The 24,594-nt window shown below is 53.1% G+C and overlaps 10 protein-coding genes across 10 annotated transcripts; 6 read left to right on the plus strand and 4 right to left on the minus strand.

Moving 5' to 3' along the window:
* Window positions 1-273: 273 nt before the first annotated feature.
* J4E78_003990 (uncharacterized protein) lies at window positions 274-1,344 on the plus strand (the record flags this gene model as incomplete). Its single annotated transcript, XM_049364622.1, has 1 exon — window positions 274-1,344. The coding sequence occupies one exon, from the start codon at window positions 274-276 to the stop codon at window positions 1,342-1,344; it is 1,071 nt and encodes a 356-aa protein (XP_049223700.1).
* A 276-nt stretch (window positions 1,345-1,620) lies between these two features.
* On the minus strand, window positions 1,621-2,057 carry RPL38 (60S ribosomal protein L38; the record flags this gene model as incomplete). Its single annotated transcript, XM_049364623.1, has 3 exons — window positions 1,621-1,673; window positions 1,727-1,855; window positions 1,994-2,057. 3 exons carry the CDS (start codon window positions 2,055-2,057, stop codon window positions 1,621-1,623), a joined length of 246 nt encoding a protein of 81 aa, XP_049223701.1.
* A 1,394-nt stretch (window positions 2,058-3,451) lies between these two features.
* On the minus strand, window positions 3,452-5,205 carry J4E78_003992 (uncharacterized protein; the record flags this gene model as incomplete). The annotated part of the gene is made up of 4 exons (XM_049364624.1): window positions 3,452-4,117; window positions 4,225-4,430; window positions 4,481-4,976; window positions 5,026-5,205. The coding sequence occupies 4 exons, from the start codon at window positions 5,203-5,205 to the stop codon at window positions 3,452-3,454; spliced, it is 1,548 nt and encodes a 515-aa protein (XP_049223702.1).
* A 1,246-nt stretch (window positions 5,206-6,451) lies between these two features.
* IDH1 (isocitrate dehydrogenase (NAD(+)) idh1) lies at window positions 6,452-7,829 on the plus strand (the record flags this gene model as incomplete). Its single annotated transcript, XM_049364625.1, has 5 exons — window positions 6,452-6,484; window positions 6,555-6,612; window positions 6,667-6,741; window positions 6,792-7,695; window positions 7,745-7,829. 5 exons carry the CDS (start codon window positions 6,452-6,454, stop codon window positions 7,827-7,829), a joined length of 1,155 nt encoding a protein of 384 aa, XP_049223703.1.
* A 294-nt stretch (window positions 7,830-8,123) lies between these two features.
* Window positions 8,124-9,029, minus strand: J4E78_003994 (uncharacterized protein; the record flags this gene model as incomplete). The annotated part of the gene is made up of 2 exons (XM_049364626.1): window positions 8,124-8,943; window positions 9,007-9,029. The coding sequence occupies 2 exons, from the start codon at window positions 9,027-9,029 to the stop codon at window positions 8,124-8,126; spliced, it is 843 nt and encodes a 280-aa protein (XP_049223704.1).
* Window positions 9,030-9,336: 307 nt separating this feature from the next.
* J4E78_003995 (uncharacterized protein) lies at window positions 9,337-10,201 on the plus strand (the record flags this gene model as incomplete). The annotated part of the gene is made up of 3 exons (XM_049364627.1): window positions 9,337-9,406; window positions 9,461-9,694; window positions 9,750-10,201. 3 exons carry the CDS (start codon window positions 9,337-9,339, stop codon window positions 10,199-10,201), a joined length of 756 nt encoding a protein of 251 aa, XP_049223705.1.
* A 275-nt stretch (window positions 10,202-10,476) lies between these two features.
* J4E78_003996 (uncharacterized protein) lies at window positions 10,477-11,690 on the plus strand (the record flags this gene model as incomplete). The annotated part of the gene is made up of 3 exons (XM_049364628.1): window positions 10,477-10,485; window positions 10,528-10,809; window positions 10,860-11,690. The coding sequence occupies 3 exons, from the start codon at window positions 10,477-10,479 to the stop codon at window positions 11,688-11,690; spliced, it is 1,122 nt and encodes a 373-aa protein (XP_049223706.1).
* Window positions 11,691-12,184: 494 nt separating this feature from the next.
* Window positions 12,185-15,339, plus strand: J4E78_003997 (uncharacterized protein; the record flags this gene model as incomplete). Its single annotated transcript, XM_049364629.1, has 5 exons — window positions 12,185-12,304; window positions 12,354-12,662; window positions 12,799-13,247; window positions 13,340-14,454; window positions 14,501-15,339. 5 exons carry the CDS (start codon window positions 12,185-12,187, stop codon window positions 15,337-15,339), a joined length of 2,832 nt encoding a protein of 943 aa, XP_049223707.1.
* A 777-nt stretch (window positions 15,340-16,116) lies between these two features.
* J4E78_003998 (uncharacterized protein) lies at window positions 16,117-17,649 on the plus strand (the record flags this gene model as incomplete). The annotated part of the gene is made up of 2 exons (XM_049364630.1): window positions 16,117-16,600; window positions 16,793-17,649. The coding sequence occupies 2 exons, from the start codon at window positions 16,117-16,119 to the stop codon at window positions 17,647-17,649; spliced, it is 1,341 nt and encodes a 446-aa protein (XP_049223708.1).
* A 4,635-nt stretch (window positions 17,650-22,284) lies between these two features.
* Window positions 22,285-23,590, minus strand: J4E78_003999 (uncharacterized protein; the record flags this gene model as incomplete). Its single annotated transcript, XM_049364631.1, has 8 exons — window positions 22,285-22,665; window positions 22,719-22,806; window positions 22,866-23,140; window positions 23,225-23,236; window positions 23,293-23,312; window positions 23,365-23,411; window positions 23,464-23,471; window positions 23,579-23,590. The coding sequence occupies 8 exons, from the start codon at window positions 23,588-23,590 to the stop codon at window positions 22,285-22,287; spliced, it is 843 nt and encodes a 280-aa protein (XP_049223709.1).
* Window positions 23,591-24,594: the final 1,004 nt, after the last annotated feature.

The raw sequence follows: 24,594 nt of genomic DNA on the forward strand, positions 1-24,594 counted from the left end.
TATTTACGATTACCGCGTCTTGTCGTCATTGCTATCTACACGTTACGTGATGGCGTTCTACACCAAGGACGAGATGCGCTTCCTACTCTTTGCTCTCTTTTCCTGCCTACCCTTACACCGTTGCTTTCGCATTGCTCGCACACCTTCCCCGCCAGTACATAGAACAGAGACGCCTAGTATCGGAAAGTCGCAGTCAAGAGCGCATGTACGGAAGAGCAAGACGAAGCGATACGATTCTTCATCTACCATAACCATCTCACCAAGCGAAACGCAATGTCAGGCGCAAGCATGAAGCGCATTCAAATCACACCAGACGGCTCCGGCCCACCTACAAAACTCGACACTGACGTTCCTACCTCTTTACCCGACGCCAAAGAAACCAAGATCCATCCTCAGAACGCCCCAGACGCTTCAACAAATGCCTCCCTTTTCTTCGTTGGAACTGCCACCACAATCCTAGAGTGGGAAGGCATCCGCATTCTCACTGATCCCAACTTCCTACATGCTGGCGATCATGTTCACCTGGGACCTGGCGTTGGTGCGACGAGACAGACTAACCCCGCCATCGATTTGGAAGAGCTACCAAGAATCGATGTGATCTTGCTGTCGCACTACCACGAAGACCACTTCGACCGAGAAGTAGAGGAAAAACTGTCAAAAGGTCTCCCGATCATCACTACACCACATGCCAAGGAATGCCTGACAGGCAAAGGCGAGGAGTCGTTCAAGAATGTGCATGCGCTAGACTTCTGGAACAGCTTGCTCCTAGATGTATCGCAGTCAGACCAAACAAACAAAAGCGGTCCGAAGCCTAGCATCAAAGTCACAGGTGTGCCGGGCAAGCATGTACCCCCAGGTCCACTGAACGTCGCGAACGATATTCTTGGCGCTGTTCCACCTACGAATGGCTGGATGGTCGAATTAGGGTACTCGGATGGTTCTTCTAGCGACGGTAGTGACTTCGAGAACGGATACAGGATTTACATCTCTGGCGACACGCTGATGGTGGACGAGCTCAAGGAGATTCCTGAGCGATACAAAGATCAGAACATCGACCTGATGCTGGTCCACCTGGGAGGCACCACGATTCCTGGACCTAAGATGCCGTTGCTGATGGTCACAATGGATGCCGAACAGGGCGTACAGCTGATGCAGCTCATCAACCCCGACCTGACGATTCCAATCCATTACGACGATTATGATGTGTTCCTGAGCCCGCTGGACGATTTCAAGAAGGCGGTACACGCGGCGGGTCTAGATAGCAAGGTCGTGTATCTGGACCGCAAGGATCAGTACAAGTTCAACGTGAAGCAAGGACAGAAGCCGAAGCAATCGCTGTATTAGTAGCCCTATCGGTAGTGACTCTGTAACTAGCTGTTCAGCAAAATTGACCATGATACATGATGATTCTTGGTGCACGTCGGAAACAGGCTGTGGTGTTCGGAATGAAGTTTGACTTTTTTCATTCCTGGTGGTAACCCAGTGTGAAGGGTTCCGTGATGCCATTGAACAAAATTTATCCGTTGAGACGCCGTCCGCCCATGCCTTCGTGCTTCGTGCGCATCGTGCGTTGATGTCCTTGCACACTTCCGTCCTCAGTTCCTCATGCGTTCGATCTGTTTATGCGTGCTTGCCCTTGGGGTTCTTCTTGCCAACGTCGGTGATAGTAAGACCTGCGGTTGTTAGATTCGTGTCATTGGCGCTGGAGTATTGGGGATGTGCGTACCCGGGGGCAGACTCTGCTTGAGCTTCTCGGCCTTGTCGGTGTCCTTAAGAACGAGGGTGTAGACGTTTGTTGAGCATCGGACCTTGAACTTGATGTTGTTGACCTTCTTGTTCTTCTTTATGCGGGCGGCTACAGTACTGTCAGTCCAGTGGTCTCATTACGTTCGCTGCCTCGATCGTCGCAGGTCTCTGCGGCTCGCATTCATCGTGCACAATTCCTCCCCCTACTGCGACCGCAACTTTCCCCCAGCGGAAGTGGTAGACGTACACTTGGCATCCTTGCGCCTGCAGATCTCGATGAACTGCTTGATGTCGGAAACTTCGGAAGGCATCTTGACGATTTGTGTGTGGACGGGTCGTTGGAGTTCGGGATCGTGAAGTTCGGAGACGCCTAGGCACAGGCCAAAAATGCTGTGGACTCGCTTGAAACGCACGGGCTGCCATGGGGCTGCCCGCAAGCGTTGCTGCTTCGGGCCTGGTGGGGTGACGACGAGTGTGGCGTAAACCAGGAACGCCATGGCTGCGTCGCATGAAACAGTGCTGCCTACAACCCTATAATTGCTGCAATTCTCATCGAACCTCGTCGAAATCATCATCTCATTTCGCAATCTGACAAAGAACCTTGACCTCGTTTCCACACACCCACATACGACCAACTTCCACCCTTCAGCATGCCGACCCCCATCGATCGCGCGGTCCAACAACGTGTAGGTTACTCATGGCTCTCCTGGCATCTGCTTTACATAGTGGGCCTTCTATATGCCGCGGAAAGTACATGCTGACACGATTCAGGGCCCTTTCTTCGCTTTTGCCGCAGTCGTCGCTGGTGTAGCAGCATGGAGCATCTGGGGACAAGACATCTTCCCTAGTCAAGACCCTACTGGCGGTACGTCATTCTGAACCTCTTCATCGGCAAAGTATCACAAGTCCAGGTTTGCTGACAATGATTTCAGACCCAGAAACATGGACACATGATCAATGCGTCACCTGGCTCAAGCACGTAAGTTCTCTAAAGCCTCAGTGTGACGAAGGACACATGATAGCTTCGGCTACCTCCCAGCTATTAAATGTCATCGGCAATCTGAGCTATAGGCTGCTGTTCGTCTTCTTGCTAACGCCACGGCAGAGAAACCTACATCCCTCCCCTGTCGCAACAACCGCTGAGCTACTAGAGCGGATCAAGGCCAATATGAGGGTAGCCAGAGAAAGAACACCGGGGCAATGAGCACGTGTAGTCCAAAGAGTCTATCCAACCCAAATAAATTGCAAGCTTAGTCACATGTAAGACTTTCAGTATCGATACCCTTGCGCCGGGTTAAACGGTGACTACGCCTTTTCCCTCATAACTCCTGCAGAATACCATGAGTAGTCGCCAGGCTGAGCCATCGTTGACCGATCGAACATCAAATCAACCCCGACTACCTCCAGGCCTCCCCATAATTTTTTTCTCCACAACTCCTGCAAAACACCTTGGTAGTCGCCTCGCTGAGCCGCTGCTCACCGATTGAACGTCATATCAACTCCGAATACCTCCTGGCCTCATCGTATTTCTCGCCAAATAAATCCTGCAGAATACCCCGGTAGTCGCCTGGCTGAGCCATTGACCGTATGTCCAGAGCATAAAAAATCTTGACTTACTCCCAGCCTCATCATATCGCATCAGCGCCGTACTCCTTCCAACACACTTTTGACCCGTTTCCTACACTCCACACCCTATCTCCACGCCCTATTCATTGTCACCGTCCGCCTTCTTGAACTCCTGTAGGACCTCAACGCTGGCGTTGTAGTGCTCTGCCTCCTCAGTGTAGGCGCTCTCCATTTCGATCAACTCTTGGTTGAGACGGTCCAGTTCCTCAGCCATACGTTGCTTATATGGACCCATCTGCTCATCGATCTCAGCCTGCTTCTTGGCGGTCTCCATACGCATCTTTCGCATGTCCTCGAGTTTCTTGCGCTGGTCTGCGAGTTGGCGCTCAATCGAAAGCGTCTTAGGTGTGGAGGAGCGCGGCACTACAGGCTGGGCGATAGGTAACGTAGGCGTAGGCGTAAGCATTGTACGCTTTGGCTCTGGTGGTGTTATACCGCTGGTGGTGGTAGATGAACGTTTGACTGGTATGACTGCCACGGGGGGCGTATCTGACTTCTTCTGACCGTTGGTAGTGTTGATAGGCTTTTTGGTAGTCGCCTTGGCTACGGCTACAGATTTCTCTGCGTGCGCATTTGCGGGCTTGGTGCTTGATTCTGGAAGACAGGGTACTTTCGCAGTCATATCGGCCGTCGGTACAGAAGGGGCTTCGGGGGTCGCAGTCTGTGCTTTGTCTTTAGGGGATGACATCGTGGTAGCTTCGGAGGGATTTGGTGGAGGTCCAGGTTTCTTGATGGGGGAGGATATCTATAGGTAGATGTCAGAAACAGGCAACAATCAGGCTGATTTGGGAATTCGAAGTGACGCAAAGATGAAATTGTGTAAAGGTAAAGTTGGGAAACGCTTTCTCTTACCTTTGGTATCGGCTGTGCGCTTTTTGCTGGCGTATTGGGAAGCATCGGCGATTCTGATCGTGACGAGGCGTCCCCGTCATTCTTCGATAAGGGCTTTGCGCCTATGGTAAGAGGAGGAAGAGGTTCCAGCATTAGAGTATGTGCTTCGCCTATATCTTTGTCGTCAGGGTCAAAACTCATTGACATGTTCTCCTCGAGAATTTCAGCTAAGATATCACGTTAGCCTGATAGCCAAAATCCAGTCTAGCAAGCTAACCTTCAGTTCGATAGTGGAAGCGAAATATAGCCCACGGCTCTGTACCTGGGCGTTTCGCATCCGCCCTACGCTGGTATATTTTCGATTGATTATCCTCCAGTGGAGTAGTGTCCTTCTCGAAGGACATCCTGAAAATGGGAGCTATGCGGTTGTAGCCTACTTTCTGCTCGATGCCGCCCGTATCCCTGTCTTTCATATCACTTTCATGGGCGTAGTACTTCTTTACTTTGCCAATTTCGTGCCAGTCTCCCAGTTGGCGGGTGATGTACAGTCGCAGCTCAATGGTCCCGGTGGTCTCTGGGGCGTCGTTTTGGATCGTAACAGCGTGTTCGAGTGGAGTCACAGTAATGTCAGTATCGATGATGCCTTTGCTGGTCTTGCATAGAAAGGTTTCGGTGTCCAGTTTCCGGTTGTGTAGGATCACTGACTTAGCCACATGCGAGCCGGCTTTACGGAGTATCCCGTCCACGAACGTGTCGTAGGCTACAGCCAGAGTCTTTGGTTTCGTTAGAAAGTTCTGATGAGTTTATGTAAGTGATATTTACCTTGCCGGAGAACCTGCCGCCCACTTTAGGCTGATGGCCCTCATCGATGGGTACATAGCAGCAAATCGCCTTGTCTCTGGGGTCCACATACTCTCCATATTCTTCAAGCGCCTGAACTTGACCCTTGACAAAAATGTTGACTTGGGCCTTTCTGTCGGTATCCTTCTCAATCACTCTCATATTTGAGAAGGTTGTGTAAGACGTGGATTCAGAGTAGTTAAGACGTGTTTGGTGAAGAGTCGGTGATTTCCCTCGCGTGAGCCCAGAGTGAGTCGGTGATCAATGCGAAAGGGCTGCTCGATTGAGTAGTGCGGAGGTCGTTATCGTACTATATGTGACGCGAGCTAGTTGAGTACGTTCGTGTGAATTGGCAGAAGACGTGTCTATGCGGCAGACTAGATCGATGCTCGCCGACAGAGTCTCATATGAGTAGTACTGACAGGGCGGAAGGTCGAGGATACCTGGCGGTATGCGCGCTTTCGCCGCTGCCTGACGCGCTTTGGGGCTTCGGTAGTCGCGTGCCTGCCGTTTTGGGCCACTAGGGGCAGCGTGGGCCTGGAGAAGAAAGCTTGGTATGAGACCGAAGATAATAGAAAATATCCGAGATGGGAAGGTGTGGAGAGAGAGGAAGAGGGTGCGTCTTAAAGATTGGGAGACCTGATGAAGACGGCAGAGTGGTGAGGTGAAGGTGAGAATAGTCAGTTGGGTGACACATGCTAGAGAAACGCTGTGATGCCAGGGACTGCCACGTCTGCCAAAGCATAAGTGAGAGTCACCTTAGGAGCGCTCATATACTCAGACGAACGTGCCGGCTGATGTAACTAGACCAACTCGTAGAACGCATCAAATCTAGACTGCTCTACTGAGCAGCACGTCTCCAAGAGTCCAAATGCTACATCATCTGTAAGAGCAACTTGACATGATTCCCTCTTTTGCTCTCAAAGTAGACTGTTATAACCAACCTGTGGGTTCTGCCACCCCTGTAGCATGATATGAAGAGCACATTTAGCATACTGTGGGAAAATCACGTTAACGGGCCATTGTACACTGACCCTGTGAGCGTAAGATTTCCCATCGCCGCTTCTCAGATGAATTCTGTTGTAGCATGCGACTCATTGCCCATGCGATCACATGCAAATGGAGCTGTGATGAATTAGGCTGGCACTGCGACTGTGAAAATGGAAAGAAACATCCGGAGTACAACAGCTGCGAAAACAGAAAGAAGCAATTATCGGAACGAGTGAAAGACATGGTGCCCTGCGTCGGAGATAATAGAGAGAGCGAGCCGCGGCGGAAGGACGGATGTGGTCATTCGCCAAGCGCGGTTTCTTCCTTCGGTTCGGATGCATTTTCGGGGGACGGCAGCTTCAGCTTGTTTCTCTCCACCTCAAATCCCTCACCACCAGCCCAACGCCGCAACTCCACCATGTTGTCGAGGACCTCTCAAAGAACAGCGCAGGTACGAGCAAGACGATGCGCCCGCAATTGGCGGGCGCGGTGGGAATTCGAGTGCTAATGCGCCTGTGCAGACGCTCCTGCGGGGCGCGAAGCCTGCCTCCCGATGGGCACCCGCCATGGCTACCCGCTGTACGAAGACCACGTGAAAGATATCCAGAAATGCAGAGTCTAACGCGGCGACAGCAATGGCCACGGTCACCCAAGACATCTTCAAGCCCACCAAGTTCGGCGGCAAATACACCGTTACCCTGATTCCTGGTATGCGCGATAGCCGCCTATAAATGGACATAGATTCTGAACATGCGCAGGTGACGGTATCGGTGCTGAGGTCTCCGAGTCGGTCAAGGAGATCTTCAAGGCGGACAACGTGCCCATTGAGTGGGAGCAGGTCGACGTCTCTGGTGTCGACTCTGGCAACGTCCACTCCGAGGAGCTCCTCCGCGAGTCCATTGCCTCGCTCAAGCGCAACAAGCTCGGTCTCAAGGGTATCCTCCACACGCCCGTCGAGCGCTCCGGCCACCGTTCCTTCAATGTTGCTCTCCGTCAAGAGCTCGACATCTACGCCTCCATCGTCCTCCTCAAGAACATCCCCGGTTACGAGACGCGCCACAAGGACATCGACTTCTGCATCATCCGTGAGAACACCGAGGGTGAATACTCTGGTCTCGAGCACCAGTCGGTCAACGGCGTCGTCGAGTCGCTCAAGATCATCACCCGTGAGAAGTCGGAGCGCATCGCCAAGTTTGCGTTCGCCTTTGCGCTCGCCAACAACCGCAAGAAGGTTACCTGCATCCACAAGGCCAACATCATGAAGCTCGCCGATGGTCTGTTCCGCAACACCGTCAAGAGGGTTGGTGAGGACTACCCCACTCTCGAGACCAACGACATGATTGTCGACAACGCCTCCATGCAGTGTGTCTCAAGGCCCCAGCAATTCGACGTCATGGTCATGCCCAACTTGTACGGAGGCATCCTTTCCAACATCGGTGCTGGTCTCGTTGGTGGTCCTGGTATCGTCCCCGGTTGCAACATGGGCCGCAACGTCGCCGTTTTCGAGCCTGGATGCCGTCACGTCGGTCTCGACATCAAGGGCAAGGACCAGGCCAACCCCACTGCTCTGATCCTGTCCGCCGCCATGATGCTCCGCCACATTGGTCTCGATGACCACGCCAACCGCATCTCGCAGTCCGTCTACAAGGTTATTGCTGACGGGTAAGTTCAAATATCAGATGAAGAGCGGCATACGACTAACATTGACTAGTACCGCCCGCACACGCGACATGGGAGGCAACACCACCACCCACGAGTTCACCCGCGCAGTCCTGAACCAGATGGAGAAGGCATGATTTAGCCATCATGATCTTCGTGTTTGCTAAGCTTTGATCTAGCGCGATGATACCGTCACATCTAGGCCTCGGCTCACATTGGGTTAACCTAGGATATGGAGCAATAACATATTTTCTTAACGATTGGACGCAATGACACTTGTACAACTACCAGCTGGAATGTGAATAGAGCTGTACTTGTAGGTGGTATATAGCATGCTGCATGATTGAATTGACCATTCTTATACCCTCGTGAAAATGCCAGACCCAGAACTCCGTGCTATGCGTAACATCGTCATCGTGATGTGGGTATATCTAGAATTGGATCCTCCTCTTCCTGCCAGTGTACTTGGACGAGGCCTTGACGACCTTTCCTTGTCTCTCCATCTGCTCCTTCTTCTTCATGATGTACGCCTTGCTGCCCTTGCGTTCCTCGCCCCTCTTCATGCCCTTGGCTTTTCTCCGTGCATCCTCGACGTCAACGCCGTCCATGCCCCTCACAACGCCCGTGATGTCGCCATCCAGCGCTCCGCCACCCACAGTCAGAACAAGATACGTCTTCGCGCTCTTGGTCCCCATGTCGTCCTCTAGAAGACCCGCACCGAAACCAGCCTTGATCGCCGCCTGCGCTACCATCTTCTTTTGCGCGTCGTTCTTAGGGTAGAACTGGCAAACAGCCCTCCCTCCCCTCTTCAAACTCGCATAGAGCTGGTTGAAGAACCTCGATAACCTGCCCGCAGGACTCTCCTCGCTCGTCTCAGCATTACACAGCCATTGAACCGCACTTATGCTAATCGCTGCATCGAAAGTTCCCGGCCGAAACGGCACACCCTGCCCCGCGTCCGCCAACAGCAAGTCTCCCTCTACCTCTTTCTCCAGCGCAACGCCCAGCATGGATGCGCTGATGTCGAAGCCAATCCATACGTGGGGGCCGCCGGGTGTGCCTTGTTCAGCCGAATGCGACAGGATTTCGCCGCTGAGACCGGAACCGCAACCGACGTCGAGGATCATGGATGGCGAGGTGAGCGCGAGGAGGGAGAGGGCGCGGTGCGTCATTGTGGATTGAATCTTTTGGATGCGTGACGAGGTTGTGTATTTGCGCGATTCGGAGTCATTGTAGAAGAGGTCAGGTGGTCTGCAGATGTGTAAGCGCTGTGTTCTTCGCTATGCGATTTGCGGTGTTGGGAGAATTGCGTACAGGATGTCTTCGGGGCGCGACATGGTTGCGGTTGTTAACTCTGAATCGCTGGACAAATGACCGTAGTACTTTTCTTATGGCGTGGAAATATGGAACCTTTTTGCGCAGTGATTGTCGAAAGCGAGCGTGTCTGTCAGTTGCTCGACGCACCTTCAGCCAAGAGTTCGCACGACTTTTTGGAGTTGGACCCCACACTCTGGCGCGGGTCCACGGGTTTCTCCGCTAGCCCTGATGCCACCTTTGGACTGACCTCATCGTGCCGCGGCCAAACTTCCAGCCTTCCACACTTCATCCCTCTTCGCATTCCCCTGAAGTGTGCCAAAAGTCAACATGTGGATATTACCGCTGCTTGGATATGTCGGCGTTATCCTGGGCTTCGCGTTCCTGACGCTTGCGATAGGTACTTTGCTGTGATGCTCTCGGTCTTTGGCTTCATGGGGCTAACGCAACGTAGCTTCCGGCCTGTACTATCTTTCTGAACTCGTCGAGGAACATACCGTCTTCGCCAAGAAACTGCTCTACCGGCTCATCTATGGCGTTGTTGGCATACAAACGCTCCTTCTCGTAGTCGATAGGTTTCCAATTGGGCTCAGCGCGTTGAGTGTCGGGTCGCATTTCATCTATGCGCAGAACCTAAGGCGGTTCCCTATCGTCAAGCTCACGGATCCACTCTTCCTGGCCTCTTGTGGTATGCCATGATTCTTAGAAGTTCCCACCGGCGCAATGCTGACCATCATTTCCAGCTCTTGTAATTGCGAACCACTACCTGTGGTTCCGCCACTTCAGTGCTCCGCCGGCGAACTCGTACTCCTCGTATCCCTATTCTCGCGATGTCAACATCCCCACCTTCACCGAAATCGCATCCTACTTCGGCCTCTGCGTGTGGCTAGTCCCCTTCGCCTTGTTCGTCTCCTTATCTGCCGGCGAGAATGTCCTCCCCTCGATGGGCTCGGAGTACGCGACCGGAGATGGTAGCAGCTACATCACGCCAGGGACAGCACCAGCATCATACGGAACCGGAACAGGTATTGGTGTCGGTGGAGCCAGTAGTAGCATGGAAGGAAAGAGGAGGGCGAGAAGTGGAACAAACGCTGGCATGGCAAAGGCTGTTGTCACTGGCGTCAGAGAGTGGGTTGGAGAAACAGGGGAGGTTATGGGGTTGTGGAAGGGTGAGAGGACGCGGCCGACATTCTAGGAGCTGGGCCTCTATGGGATATGATTGTACGAGTAATGTGGATGCTTCATGCAAAAGATTGTCGCGGATTGGTCGGTTTGCCTACGTGCCTGCACTTGTGTCTCTTCACCTTGCGAAAACCGCGCCATTGTCGTGAAAAGCGCCAAACGATATAGCGCACGCGACTTCCAAACCCACAGGCCTTCACTTTGTCTCACCCCACTTCCCACCTCAACTTCGCGCCACAAGACACTTTTGGGGATCTCTGATTTACTATTCCTACACCTTCATTCGCGATGGACGACGTACATCCCTCACGCACATACAAGGTGCTTCCGGTGCCCCAGGTACCCCAGATGCCGATGCTACAGCGCGAGACTGCGTCTATCCAGCCAGAGAAGATCGATACGCGCAGCGCTCGCAATCTCTTGTGCAAGGTCTTCAAGAAACCCTACGCTCATCCGCCTGCTGCGAAGAAGTTGCAGGGCAATCACGTTCAATTTCTACTTGAGACGCCTATCGGTCGCGACTTCAATCTCATCACCGCCGCTGGCGTGGAGTTCAAAGTACATTCTGTCATGTTGATTGGCGGCCCGAAGGCTTTACAGGAGGGACTGTTTCCTGGTGGTGTAAGCATCCCCTTCTTTACATTTGCTCTGATCGATGCTAACACGGCCAGGCAACAATTCCAAACCCGCCAGAGTTCGTCAATTTGCCGCCTCACTTCCATCCTATCCTCATGGACCGAATCGTCAACTTCATCTACACATCGGACTACCTGGTCGTCCGGGACGGTAGCAAACAGCTCATTCAGAAGAACTTCAAGTTCTATCACGCAACTGTAATCCCAGATGTCAACCCACCTACCGCCGCTACGACCGCCCTAGTCGACATCCACGACTACACCTTCCATCTCCACATGTACGCTCTGGCTGAAGAGCTCGACTACGACGCGCTGAAGTCAGCTGCCCACACTAAGCTCGTCCAGCTCTTCATTACCGTGCGCAACGAAACTGCCTCCGCGATCAAAGACGCCATCAACGCTACCTTTGCCCCATTGGGTAGCCCATCTCGTATCTGCAAAGACGAAGACGGCATGTTGCAGCAACTAGTCGTAGCAGCCGTCCTCGCGCACGAATTCAAGACCTGGACCGAAGCAGACCAAAAAGCATTCAGCGACGACATCCAAGGTCCTGAGTACGCCGACTTCCGCAACGCCTACAACATGGTCAAGGGCGCGAACCAGGATTTGATCGAGATTGGGGATACTGCTAGGTCATTGGCGGCGGAGCGCAAGGCGGGTATGGAGCGTAGGAGAGCAGCTAAGAAGGCCGGTGTTGGAAACGTGGATCAGAGTAAGCTCATGGTTGGAAGCGGTTCGCCTTTGAGCGTGTTGAGCGCGCGGCCTGCAAATATGAAGGATAAGTTCAAGAGGCGTGTAGAGAAGCGGGGTGTTAGTTCGGTTGCGAAGGTGGATGGAGATGAGGATATGGATATGGAGGTTGACTAGACTGCTTGTCTCGTGGCGAGATGTGCACCCTGGAGTCTACGCTGACCTTACGTCGTCTACTTTGCATGCTTTCACTTTGATGTAGGCTGCAGACCTGTTTGGGGGTTTCTTTCTAGGAGATGCTTTCCCGATTCAACTTGTCGAGCTTGAGATAGTACATGGATTGCAATTAAATGACGATAAAACCCTACGAGTTTATTATTAGCCAGATGCGTCGTATTTCTGCTTTTTGTTCGCGCGCAGGTGTTGATTTTCTAGGCAGGGGGCAAGTGAGAGGTGCAGTTGCTTGGTGAGAGAACCTAAAGCGGAGGCGCTCGCTTCCGACTTCCGCCCGAACGCCTACATCATCTTTTCCCGTCCTTACACATCCCCGCCAACGACGAATAATTCCAACCAGCCAATCACCTCATTTTTGACATTGATCGAGCATCACTAGCCTTTCATCGGTCGTTCCTATTTTTGCGAAATCAAGCCGCGCTTCGGTGCCGGCTGTCATGGCTTGCAACAGTTGGGAGAAGCTGTGTAAGGCTCAGCGCGATTACCCAAAAGCGAAGTTCGCAGACTCGTTCGTACAAAAATCGCTCAAGAAGACACCCAAGAACCCATTTCTCTTGGTATGCTAGTCGATATCGGAAATTCCATTCTCAGGCTAATTTCGAGCAGGCATGGAAAGCTCGATTATGTCTTACGTTGAACAATGTGGACACCGATGTAGCAAATCTGGTACAACAGGCCTGGGAGCAGCCAGGGGTGAACGATATTCGGCTGCTGTCCTACTTATATAAGATCTTAGCCGACGAAACGCGGAAAGATCAGAATAATAACCTAAACATCAGCGGAGTGGGCGACGGGAACCTCAAAGTTTGGCAACGTGCTGCGAAAGCCTTGGGACGCAAGGAAGACCGTCAAGATCTCTGGTCTGCTCTAGCAAATGTGGCATTGGCAGAGGAATGCTGGGAAGACTTCCGCCTGGTACGTAAGAAACCGGCATCTGGCCACGACCTGGTTGTATCTCGACACCTTTGGGAATGCGCATCTCCCCGCGCCTTCTCGCTACCACATAAAACTACAACAGGGTGAGATTAGATTTGGTACTAACGCTTGACAGGCTGTCTTCCACTACAGCAAAGAAACCAAGGAGGGCGCTGGATCAACATCTGCAAAAAAGCATGCTCACTTCACGCAAACACTCGCTATTCAACTCGCAGCCGAACAGCAGCGTGGACTTCCCCAGGGCGAGATGAAAAGCAAACTTCAATTCGACCTGGCTCGTAGACTTTTGAAACAAGCATACGAGGCGGCTCCAGATGACCCCATCGCTTTCAAGGATATACGCGACTTGCGTTTTATGGGCGAGATCTTCGCGCGGCAAGCGAAGTGTAGCGAGCTGTTCGAACACTGGAACCACCCGCCTGCAGCCCTCCAGGACCTTATGACGAAACATCGGGGTGACTTGTGGGGCATGAAGATTAGACTTGCACGGCAGAGTAAAGAATGGTCTCTACTTGAAAGCCAGTGTCTTGCGTACATTGAGCGCATTATATCACAGCAGGAAAGGTATGTTGAGTCAGCGGCAAAGTGTAACATCATAAAGTGGCTGCGGGTTGCTGCAGCGACTTCCAAACCCTACTTATTGCTGACGTTCTTAGCCTTCGAGAGACTTGTGCCTGGAAGAAAGATATTTGGACATCCTTACTAGCCGCCGCGTACGCAACACGCTCCGCTGACGATGCTGTTCGCCTGATCTCCGATATCACAAGTCGTACTTTCAACCCGGAGGAGTTCCAAAGCCAAGACCGCCCCTTGAGACTTGCGTACATGACACTTCGCCAGAATGTCGCTCCAGGAACTCCAATGCTGGCCGACTGTAAGACGTACTGGAAGAACCACGCGAACCTTATCACATGTTACGCAGATATTCGACCATTCCTAGACGGCATGACCTCAAAGGACCGAGGAGAGCTCTGGAGTTTTGCGGAAAATCACTACGAAGACGCGGGGAAGTTGTTGGCACAGAATCAGTACCCGGCTCAAGACTGGATTGTTCATTGCGGCAATCGTCTCAAGATGTGTTATCTTTTCTGGATATCACTCTCGACGCCATCTGCTCAAAGGTGGCAAGGGCTCATGGAGGTACCTTTGATCGCCGCATTGCGAGCCCCTCAGTTACGGACACCCAGGTCGCCTGAAGGTTTTGTTGCAATATACACACTCCTCTGGATTCACCAAGAAGCTATGCGCAACGAAGAGCCCGATCATCCCTTCGAAAATACGCCAAACTCACGAGTTCTCCTTCAAGCTGCAATGTTAGTGCGCCATTTGGTGGCGGGCGATAAAGAAAAGCAAAACAGACCGCTGGCACTACTTGCTGCACGGCTGCACCTAAACCTCGGTCTGGGAAAATCCGCTTTCCAGTTGTACAGCCACACCAAATGCAAGGAGATGCTAGTGCATACTTTGTCACCATATGTTCTGTCACGCATCTCACTGACACATCCATTTGGGGCCAAAGGCTACCAAGGATTCTCAGCCGAAGAGGAACTAGGAAAAGCTGTCGGGACAATGGAGAGGATGGAACGCAAGCTTAATGAGGCAGTATGTTCTGATCTCCAGTCGCTTCCATGGGATCAAGCTATGGAACTCTTGGCCGCGAAACGGGATTTCAAGTCGAGCTTGACAAAGCACATATGCAACACAGAGAGCCGTCGCATAGCACGACTCAAGGGTGAACCGAACGATAACATTCCCGTTATCGACTCAAGTAGTATGTTGCGCTCATTTCGAACCTGGAAACTGGCTAATCTATGCAGGCTACCGGAATATCAAGGACGTCGTGGATAGGACCATATTCCCCAACTACGAGCACAGTCAGCATCCTGGACCACTTTCATACATCATGCCCAACGGCCTTCCTGAAGTTCATTGGCTGGCCAAGAGCCTTGATATCTGGGACGCTAGCAGTAGATTTCTCTATAGAGAGACACAGGTGTTGGAGTTCAAGGGCAAATGGATACACCAAGTTGCCATGCCTCCGGATCATGCCTGGGAGACTGAGCCTGACATGACGCTTGCGGAATACCAAGTTGAGGACACATGGGAGGCAATCAATCTCATCGTTAGGACGATGACCTTGCCAGAACTTTCCTTCGAGGCGCTTCCTGGGGCGCTGGAAGCACTTCTGCTAGAGGTTTCCACGATGCGACGTGCAATGGAGAAACTGCGTATGCCTGGCGCCACGCACCAAAAACCCGAAGACGAACCCACCATGTTCCACGAGAATATGCTAATGTCCTGCTATACCAAGTTCGAAGTCCTGCGCGCACTCATCAAGTTGATCGAACACCTACGCGAGAAGGTCATCAATGCGAAGACCCACCGCATGAAGGCTAAGTTGCCAAAGAACTGGGTCAATGACATGGAAACTGGGACGAAGAGTTGTTTCGAGGTGATACGGGATGTGGCGCATAGCTACATCAATCTCATCGAACAGAGAGGTCGTGCTGCGATTAAGGCGCAGGTACGGTGGGGCAAGACGGGCGAGGCACTGAAGCATGTGCTGAGTGACGACGATGTCGACTTCTACGCAACTGAATATGTTGATAGCGCACTACAGGCATGGAGGGGTGTGCTACAGGTTAAACTGAAGTAGACGGGCAGATTACAAATACATCTCGCTTATCATCCCGCATGCCGGCCTCCTCAGGCAAGGTTCTGCGAGGACATTCTAGCTCGATTATCAGACCACCTCAGACAAGAAAAAAACTGAACAGGTCTGCAGACTACATTAAGACAAAAACCTGCAAAGTAGGTAACCCAACGTCAACGTAGTCCTAGAGACTCCAGAGTGTTCAGTTTTTTCTTAGGTTGACGTGAGACTAATGCTTTCCTCCACTTGCCTGCGAAGAGATTATGGCAATGAATGGCGACTGATATATCTCAGTGAAATGTTAGATATGATTGAACAGTCGGGGATGCGCCTGAGTTTCGTCGCATTGAGATTGCTGTATTTCATGTTGCTCTTGACTCAATACTGCTGCTTTCCTGCACTTCACAGCTAAATGAGGGAGGACACACTGCCCATCCTCGCACCTTCACACTCAATTCTGAGCAGCGACTGTCACTTACAATACTCTTTCCAATCTACGTCAGATCCAAGTGCTAGCGTTGATGGTTTAAAATGCAGCTCACCTCGTGAACTCTCCAGGCTCCCGTGTGCAAACGCAAACGCTGTATCCGCATAACCCAACTCACTCGCGTTCACCTCATTTTTAGCTCCGCCATCGTTACTCTCCCGCTATTCACCGAGGATTGCTTCGGAGTCTCATTATCACCGCCGACTTGGCTTTTCGTTTTCCTCCACTTCGTTGCACACGCGCCGCTTGCTTCTGTACATCCCTCGCTGTCTACACCACGCAAGCTCTTCGCCATGGCCTACCCCACGGGAAAACTCCCTTGGACAAATTCGCTGTCGGGACCCGGTTCTACCTCTGGCAACCAGTCAGTAGATCACACCGAGGACGAGCTAGGTGAACGTCCGGCCTCCGACTCGGCTTCCTCATCGTCAGCTCACGGTTCTGCCTCTGGCGAACATCCAGATGAGCCCTTCATCGGCCCGCTCCCTGAAGGCGCAGACTGCCCGACGTCCTCATTGCCAAGTCACGGTTCTGGCCTCAGCGCTGTACCGTCCTCATCGTCAGATCACCAACCAGATGGACGCAACAAGAACGCGCTTCCTGAACGTACAGATTCACTCGCAGATCCTGGCGGCCCACGGAAAATAGGGACGGACTTATCAAACATGACGGAGGATGAGAGAAGGGAATGGGCTTGGAACATTGCCGACCCCAATCGCAGACCCAAATCCAAACCCGTCAGGCCCGACCCTAACAGCCACTACGTCTCTCCTGAGGGTAAATTAGCCGCCTCGCATAGCTCTCAGGATATCTTGCTAACTTTTTCACTAGTATGTAGCACCCTTGCTATGCTTTGCCATCGCGATCGTGAGACATCTCACTACATGTAGCTCCCTTGCTATGCTTTGCCAACGCGGTACTGAGACATCTTACTCTTCATGCTAACAGCTTGACAGACGTTTCAAACAGCGATGTACGATCTCACCAAAGATATAAACCTGAGACCCAAGGGGCATTCGAGCGGCAAGTGGCGCTGTTGCAAGTGTAACCGTCGCCACAAGGTCTACGTTCAACCACACATCCACCCACTCCACGTTCTGAGCTGCGAATGTACCCACCGATCGTGTGCTAAGTGCAAACTGGAGGAACATCCTGCCAATTATCCTGCGCCAACCCGGCCACAACGGTCTCCTCGGGTTCTGGTCAAACAGTTCCAACCGATGAACGACCCGGAGGTGATCCCTTTGTCTGAGGACAGCGCCAGGGCTATACGATTTGGCGTCGTCTGCGAAGGCTGTGGTCGATCGTGGCTCGCACGGAGAGTCCCAGTCGAGTACAAGAAGATACCGAAGAAGTCGCTCCTGGAACGTCTACCTACGCTCCCCAAGTTCCCAAAAAAGCGCGGTGGTGGTGCACCCACTTTGCAGGACCTGCGATCTAGTCGATCGATGAGCAATCTCCACGATCCTACTCAGTCACGTTCTCAGGCTGCGCCGCCGGCCGCTTCCAGGTCCAGCTTCGACCTCCAAACCCTTCGGAAGACGATGAAGAAAAAGCATGGGGTACAAGCTGAGCCGGTTCCTGTCAAGTTCGTGGGCATCAAGTGTCTCTGTACTATGACTACTGCAGACACTTCGCTCTGTTTCCAGATCATGGATAAGCCGGAGGACCACAACCATACCCAGTTGGCGAATCAGGTGGCCGCGCGCAAGCCGGCTGGCTTTGGCAGCACACCGGCAGACACTGCGAGAGGTCATGGTACCCCGACCTTGAAGTTGAGGGGAAAGAAGCACGAAAACCCGCTCATGAGCAACCTTGTCGCCTAGAAGGACGAGAGCAAGAAATTCCTCCATGATCTGCTGCCAAAACGTCGGAGGTGAGACCGGTCAGAGTGAGACCTTGGAGGAGGAGACAACATTGGTGAAATTGGTGCATCAGGCCGATATTTGAGGCCGCAGGAACCAGGTTTTGTCGAGAGTTACCCGTGTTCTATCTTTCTTGCACGCCATAGAAAGAAAAGATTAAACAGGTGCTCTACTGTCTACATTAGCATAAGAGTTGAAGTTTGCACATTCCCCACAGCAATGTAGACCTCTAGGAGGTAGGTGTTCAGTTTTTTCTTGTGTACAAGGTGCTTTCTTGGATGTTTCGGTCAGAAATTGGAGATGCGCTATGCAAGTGCTCGGGGATTAGCATGTTCATTTCTTTCTTGTTTGGGCGTCGCTGGAAATCGTAGGCAGACGTGGTTTGACTGTTCATATGGGCTTTTGAGCCTGTCGATTGTTGCTAGTCAGCATTCCGTACGCTAGGCGATAATCAGGCCCTTTTTGACTCCATGGTTGATCCTGATGTGATGTTGCACCTGTGACTGCATCGCCACACCGGGTTCCTCTTATGACCAGGGCTTCTCTTAACGCGGGCGTCAAGGCGTGATCCAAATTCTTTATGTGGGGAAGGTAGTACTCGGTGTTAGTGTGATTAACGTGCTCCAGCCTCTTCGCGCCCTTATGTGAGCTTCAGCCTTAGCTGTGACTGCCATCTACTCATCGCGATAGCTCTGCCGGCCAGGTCCGTGACCTCGTACACCGATACCAACATCACCAGATCACTTACTCAATAGACTAGTGTGTAGCTGTGTGATTAACACGATTGCTTCGCGTGGTCCGGGTAACTGCCTTGAATGGCAGCCTTAGACAGCCTTGCCGCAGACGCCACGGGTACCTAGGTACAATGAGAACGAACAAGACACCAGCAGCACTGCCCCGATACCGACCCAATGTATGAGCAATATCCTAGACTGAAGGAGTCGGTGTGTGAAGAATCGCGCGCGTGCAGTGTATGGCATGAATTACCGCCATGCGAACCGTCAGCCGCCCTGTTGGGGTCTGCGCCTCAACCTTGTGGATCCCAGGCGCCAAACATCCAGGCAGCGTCAATAAAGCGCAAATAAAGAGGACAAAGCGATGCGCATTGTGAAGTATCTGCCCATCATTCCAGTCACAGTTTCGTATCACAAACAACATCTGAGTCGATTGCGTTGCCAACAGTATCCGTGTGCGATTCCGTTTGCATCGTTCCACGACTGCCCCGAGACCCCAGACATACCGGCCTCAAGGGTCCAAGCTATGTCATTGGCCCGGTATGACTAGACCCCACCAAAAAGCATAAGAACCACGGAACTGACTTGCATTTCCAGCTTCCACACTTTCCATCAGCCTTCTTCATACACCCCTACAGCCCGAGCAGCTACTTTCCCTACAAATTCAGGAGTTTTCGCCGCCAAAAACCGACTGCAGCAGTTGACAAGCCATTTAACGAAGAGCTCAATCATGTCCACGATGGCCGAGAAGTCCCAAGATAAGAACAAGACTACCAACAGCGAGTCGACGAAGGGTAACACGCCTAAAGCGCCCGGGACGGTCTTCACAATAAAAAGAGACGATATTGGAAATGCCCAACTTGAACCGCTTCTCTCGAAGCCATTGCCAGTAGAACACGAAGATTGGAAGCACTCTACCCCTAAGTCCTCGACTACTCGAGGTGGAAATGCCGTGGATCCGCCTCCATACCAAAGATTCAACGTCTTTACCGCTGGTAGTATAGAGATGGGTAAAGCGGTCGAGTGGCAGTCGCTCATGGCAAATCTACTTCGGGACCTACCCATCACCGTGTGCGATCCACGACGACCGAAGAAAGATTGGAACCCAGCCTTGGCTCGCGTGAAAGACGATAATGGACTTACAGGAATGCGAGCACAAATCGATTGGGAACTGGACGCGCAAGACCAAGCAGACGTCATCTGCTTCTTCTTCGATGTCGACACCAACAGCCCAGTCTCTCTGCTTGAGTTGGGTCTGTTCGCTAAATCCAAAAAGGTGGTGGTTTGCTGTGACCCACGGTACCATAAATGGGACAACGTTCAGATAACGTGTGAGAGATATGGGATCCCGCATGTCGAGACATTTGCGAGATTGGAGCTAGAGATCAGAAATATGCTGGAGAAGCAGGGCATGGTACTTGACGACAACGGCGACTTGATCGGACCGAATGTTCATAAGCCCAAGCCTAAGTCGCATGAGACGTCGGAAGCGCAGCTTGAGGCGGACAAGGCTGCGTTGCAGAAGCAGGTCGATGAGCTCAAGGCGATGCTGGCGACACAGTCGAAGATGTGATCAAGGTGGGCTGTGTTGGCTCTGGTTTGACTGGCGTTGGTGGAGTTTCTGTCTTTTCACTAATAACCAGCGTGGGGGGGATGTCTCAATTACTGGTACAGCCCTGCTTTGGCTGTATCACATGTCTCTCATTTATACATGTCTCTATACCCAGACTTTCTTACCCAATGGCTTTTTTACCTTCTCAGAATAGATGAATAAACTGATGCCCCCTCCGGCTCAGGTCAAACTCTCCGCTTCACTGGGTTGATGATTTCCTTCCATCTGCCATTCCTAACAGACAAATCACATCGAGGCATCTATGTGGTGCTGGACTTTTCGTAATATGTGCTCGTCAAAGCACCGTAATCATGAGTCTACATGGACTACCGCCTTGCTAACCGCATGTATGCGTCTTGCAGCAGGCTCGAAAGAAAGACTTAGACCACATCCCATCCTTGCTCTTCCCAAATCTCTTCTCGGTTCGGTATATGCCATGTTCCAGGGAATATACCCTGACAATCTTTCCTACTACCTTTGGGTCATGGTTGTCAGATGCGCCGAATGACAAGACCAGGCGTGGCAGATCTTCTGGTCTAGACAGTCGAGTATCCACCATACGCAACCACCTCGCAGCCCTGCAGCCTCGAAGACAGTATATACGTTACAGAGGCGGAGAATCGATATGTAGCCCGCTATCTCGATGACATCGCCGATACCATCGTGATACATCCTCCCCACTGCCTCTCATCGTTTGATTATCCCAGACAAAGGGAGATAGCATATCCGTTTCTCCCAGAATATTGATTATCCCACTCATCATCCAACTTCAACTTCAAACCCAACTCTAACCCACAAACTACACCCCACACACCCAACCAACACCTCCTTCTCGCCCCTCTCCTCCGCATCCTCCAACTCTTCTTCTAAAATACTGAAACCCTTGTCTGCACCACACCGACAGCCTCGCGTCCACGTCGTCTGCCCTTCTGCCCCTTCTCCTCCTTGCGTACCCATAGAAGCAGATCCATCCACATCACCCCCCTCCCACATCTCAAAATCCCCCAAATCAAGCAACTCGAGCCCCAACACAAAATCACTCGACAACTGTACTTCCCCCCTCGCATTCTCCTTGCCCGCCGTCGTCGTGATCAGCCCATCGCCATGTCGCAAGAACCAATTATCGTATTCGGATTTTGAGGTTGCGTTTGCGAGGGTCGTGTAGGCTTCTTTGACGTCGTCGACAGTGTATGCGGGTTTCGTCTTCGTCTTCGTCTGCGTTGCGGTCGTGGCGGCGACGGCGCTCGCTTTATCTGGGTGCGCGGCTAGGAGGGCGAGTTTGTACGCTCGGCGGAGCTCTGCTGGGCTGGTTTGCTGTTTCGAGGTCCAGCCTGGCGCGGGCAGTTGCAGGATGTGGTAGTAGTTTTTGGTGTACGCCATGGTGTTTTGGCTTTGCGCGGCGGTTTGTGGTTTAGATGGGTCGTGCGGAGGACAAAATTAGGGCTCTAGGGAACAGAATGTGTTTCATGAAATTATGAGCGCCGCTCGCCCTTGAAGGGCTGGTTCGGAACTTTTGCCATACGCGACGCGACATGAGAAACGGAAAAGTTGGGCGGGGAGGTCGCTCGGCTCCAAGTGGTGGGGCGGTTCATCCCACGGGGTCTGGCACATGGAAAAGGACCGATCAGAGTCCAGATCGACGACATATGTGCACGTTGCAGTGAGTCAGAATGGACGCGCCTCAAGGTTTAAGTGATATCACCGCATAAGAGTGCAAGATTGAAGTAGCGATTCCTTTGGCTAGCTAAGAGTGCAGTATGATGACATTAAGCCCTCCAGAGCTTTGCGTACTGCTCTACCGGCCATCGAAACTGATGTCCTGACTCCCAGAATCACCAAGAGGATGTCAAACATCTCTGTCGGCATAGGATCGAGGTGTTTATGTGCTGCCAAAACGAAAACATGGGGGAATTGAGGGTAGCATCCGACGTACCGAACGCAGCCCTATCTCGCCGGTAGCAGCCCAAGACTCTCATGAGGAAGAGCTCAGAAGTACTAGAGTCGTGTGCGGAACGCGACCCCAGCACACTGCGTGCTCGATGGGACAGCGCCGGCAATAGGAGAGTAAAGGGAAATACATTCAGTCATGGGGAATTCGACCGTACCGAACCGCTTGCTGCCAAAGCCAATTTTTGAAATCACACAGAACACGTACAACTCCGTAGGACACTCGCTGCCGGCCTCCTTCGTCTATTCGAGAACAGATGACGACGGCTGAGGATACACAAGGTCGAGAGAGGGAGAGTGTGCTTAAGCGGCGGGGGCAGGGGCGGCAGCAGGAGGCTGCTCCTCGGCCTTGGGCTCGGATGCAGCGGGTGCGTCCTCAGTGGTCTTGGCCTCCTCCTTGGGTGCGTCGGTGGTGGCGGCGGCCTCGCCCTCGTTGCCGTCTGATGACGTCCAGAGAGTGAGGTTGTCACGGAGGAGCTGCATGATGAGGGTGCTGTCGCGGTAGGACTCCTCGGACAGAGAGTCGAGCTCAGCGATGGCGTCGTCGAAGGCCTGCTTGGCAAGGTGGCAAGCACGGTCCGGTGAGTTCAAGATCTCGTAGTAGAAGACCGAGAAGTTCAGCGCAAGGCCGAGACGGATCGGGTGGGTGGGTGTGAGCTCAGTCTGGGCGACGTCGGTGGCCGTCTGTGTTGCGGGATTAGATGGTTTCATGTTGCTGGGTAGCCATTGCGTCATACCTTGTAAGCCTCGTGTGCAGCGGTCGCAGCGACCTTGCGCTTCTCGCCGGAAGCGAATTCGGCAAGGTAGCGGTGGTAGTCGCCCTTCCTGTGCCGGTGTTAGCCCTGTTTGCAATGAAAACAGCGGAGAAAGCGGTGTGGACGCACATCTTGTGGTAGAAGACCTTGGACTCGCCAGACTCGGCCTTGGGGATGAGGGAGTCGTCGAGGACGTTGAGGACATCCTGGCAGACCTGCTCAAGCTCGGTCTCGATCTTCTGGCGGTAGTCGCGGATGGTGCCGACGTGCTTCTCAGAGCCCTTGGACTCCTCCTTCTGCTCGATGGACGAAATGATGCGCCACGACGCGCGTCGGGTGCCGACAACGTTCTTGTAGGCGACAGACAGAAGGTTGCGCTCGTCAACGGTGAGCTCACCGGCGACCTATGCTGCGTTAGCCGGGCGCTGATGGGAGCCTGCGCTGTGGCGGGCGCCTGCTCGTTTAGGAGCGGATGCGGTCGGGCATACCTTGGCGACTTCCTGCGAAACAGTCAGCATGTGAGTTGGGGTGAGCAGCGACGGGCGAGCAAACTGACCTTCATGTAGGTAACCATCTCTGCACGACTGTTAGCTTGCGCGGCCAGCGGAGGGAGCGCGCGGAGACTTACCATCGTAACGCTCAGCCTGTTCGCACAGCCGGGCGAGGAAAGTCTTGCTATTGCGACGTCAATTACTGGCGGGCGCTGTCTCGGGCAGCTGTCTCGTACCTCTCACGCTGCGGTCGGTTAGCCTGCGTTGCTTGCTTGGGGATTATCGGGGCTCAGAGGGGCATCCCGCCGGGGACAGTAGCGGGGGGGATGGGGCAGAATCAGCACGACGTACCTCAGTCGCCATTGTGATGGTTGAGTTGGGGGGGTTTGTGGTAGTCGGGGGACTGTGGGGGGTGGTGCAGGTGCGTATGGAAGGATAGACGGTGGGCGGAGTTGTTGAGGTGTTTGTGTGGATCAACGGGCAGAAGAGGATCGAAGTTGTTTTGAGGAAGCGAGCGTCTGCCCTAAGAACGACCCGTGCACAGACGCTGAGCGAACAACACCACCTTGACTGCGCCTTCCCCCAATTGGCGCCTGCGCTGCCCTTCACATGATCTGCTGCCCCGTTTGCGCGCTGGCACACACCCTCTGCCATCTCCAAACCCTCAGTCTCAAAGCGCCCTATCGCCCTGCTGTTGCGCCGCCATGTACGCCTATCTTGGTGCAAGCTGGCAATGAGGGGTACATGGGCACGTGAGCAGCTCCAGGGTCTGTCCTTTCACCGGCCCCTTCAGGCTTCAGGACTACCAGGCGCCGGGCCTGGTTCGCGACACGTGCTATGGCACCGTCCTGCCCTCATCTTACGCCAGACGGCCTGTAACGTCGTCGAGCTGCCGTCGAGCCGTCACACCAGTCGGGCTCTGAAGCGCGGCCGCCAGCAAGAGGCTGATTCCTAGACTGCCGTCCCATGTCCAGGTGGGGGCCAATCAGTGCCGCTTGGAAACAGCTAGAAAACCTGGCCGCAAGCTGTTGCGCTGCGACGTCTCTGCGCCATGATTCGTGTGACGTTGCGGTGAAGTACCACGACCACGGCCAAATGCCAGAGCGTTAGCCTCCCGTGTCACATGTGGCTGATCTGAGGCGCCAGGCCGGCTAGGCGACCTGGCGTCTGTATCCACATGGCCTCATAGGCGGGCTGCAGCCCTCTCAATATCAGCGCGCAGCTCGTGAATTTGCCTGAATACCAAGGCAGCCGTTTGTATTCAGTGCTCGACACGGACAACGTTGTTCCCGCGTGCTTGCATATGCACGCCACACTATCTTATCTAAAACCAACCATTGCCGTCTCGGCATCATCTCGTCGTGCAC

This window comes from Alternaria triticimaculans, assembly GCF_023758025.1.
Source record: "Alternaria triticimaculans strain BMP 0046 chromosome Unknown scaffold_4, whole genome shotgun sequence".
NCBI classification, from domain to species: domain Eukaryota; kingdom Fungi; phylum Ascomycota; class Dothideomycetes; order Pleosporales; family Pleosporaceae; genus Alternaria; species Alternaria triticimaculans.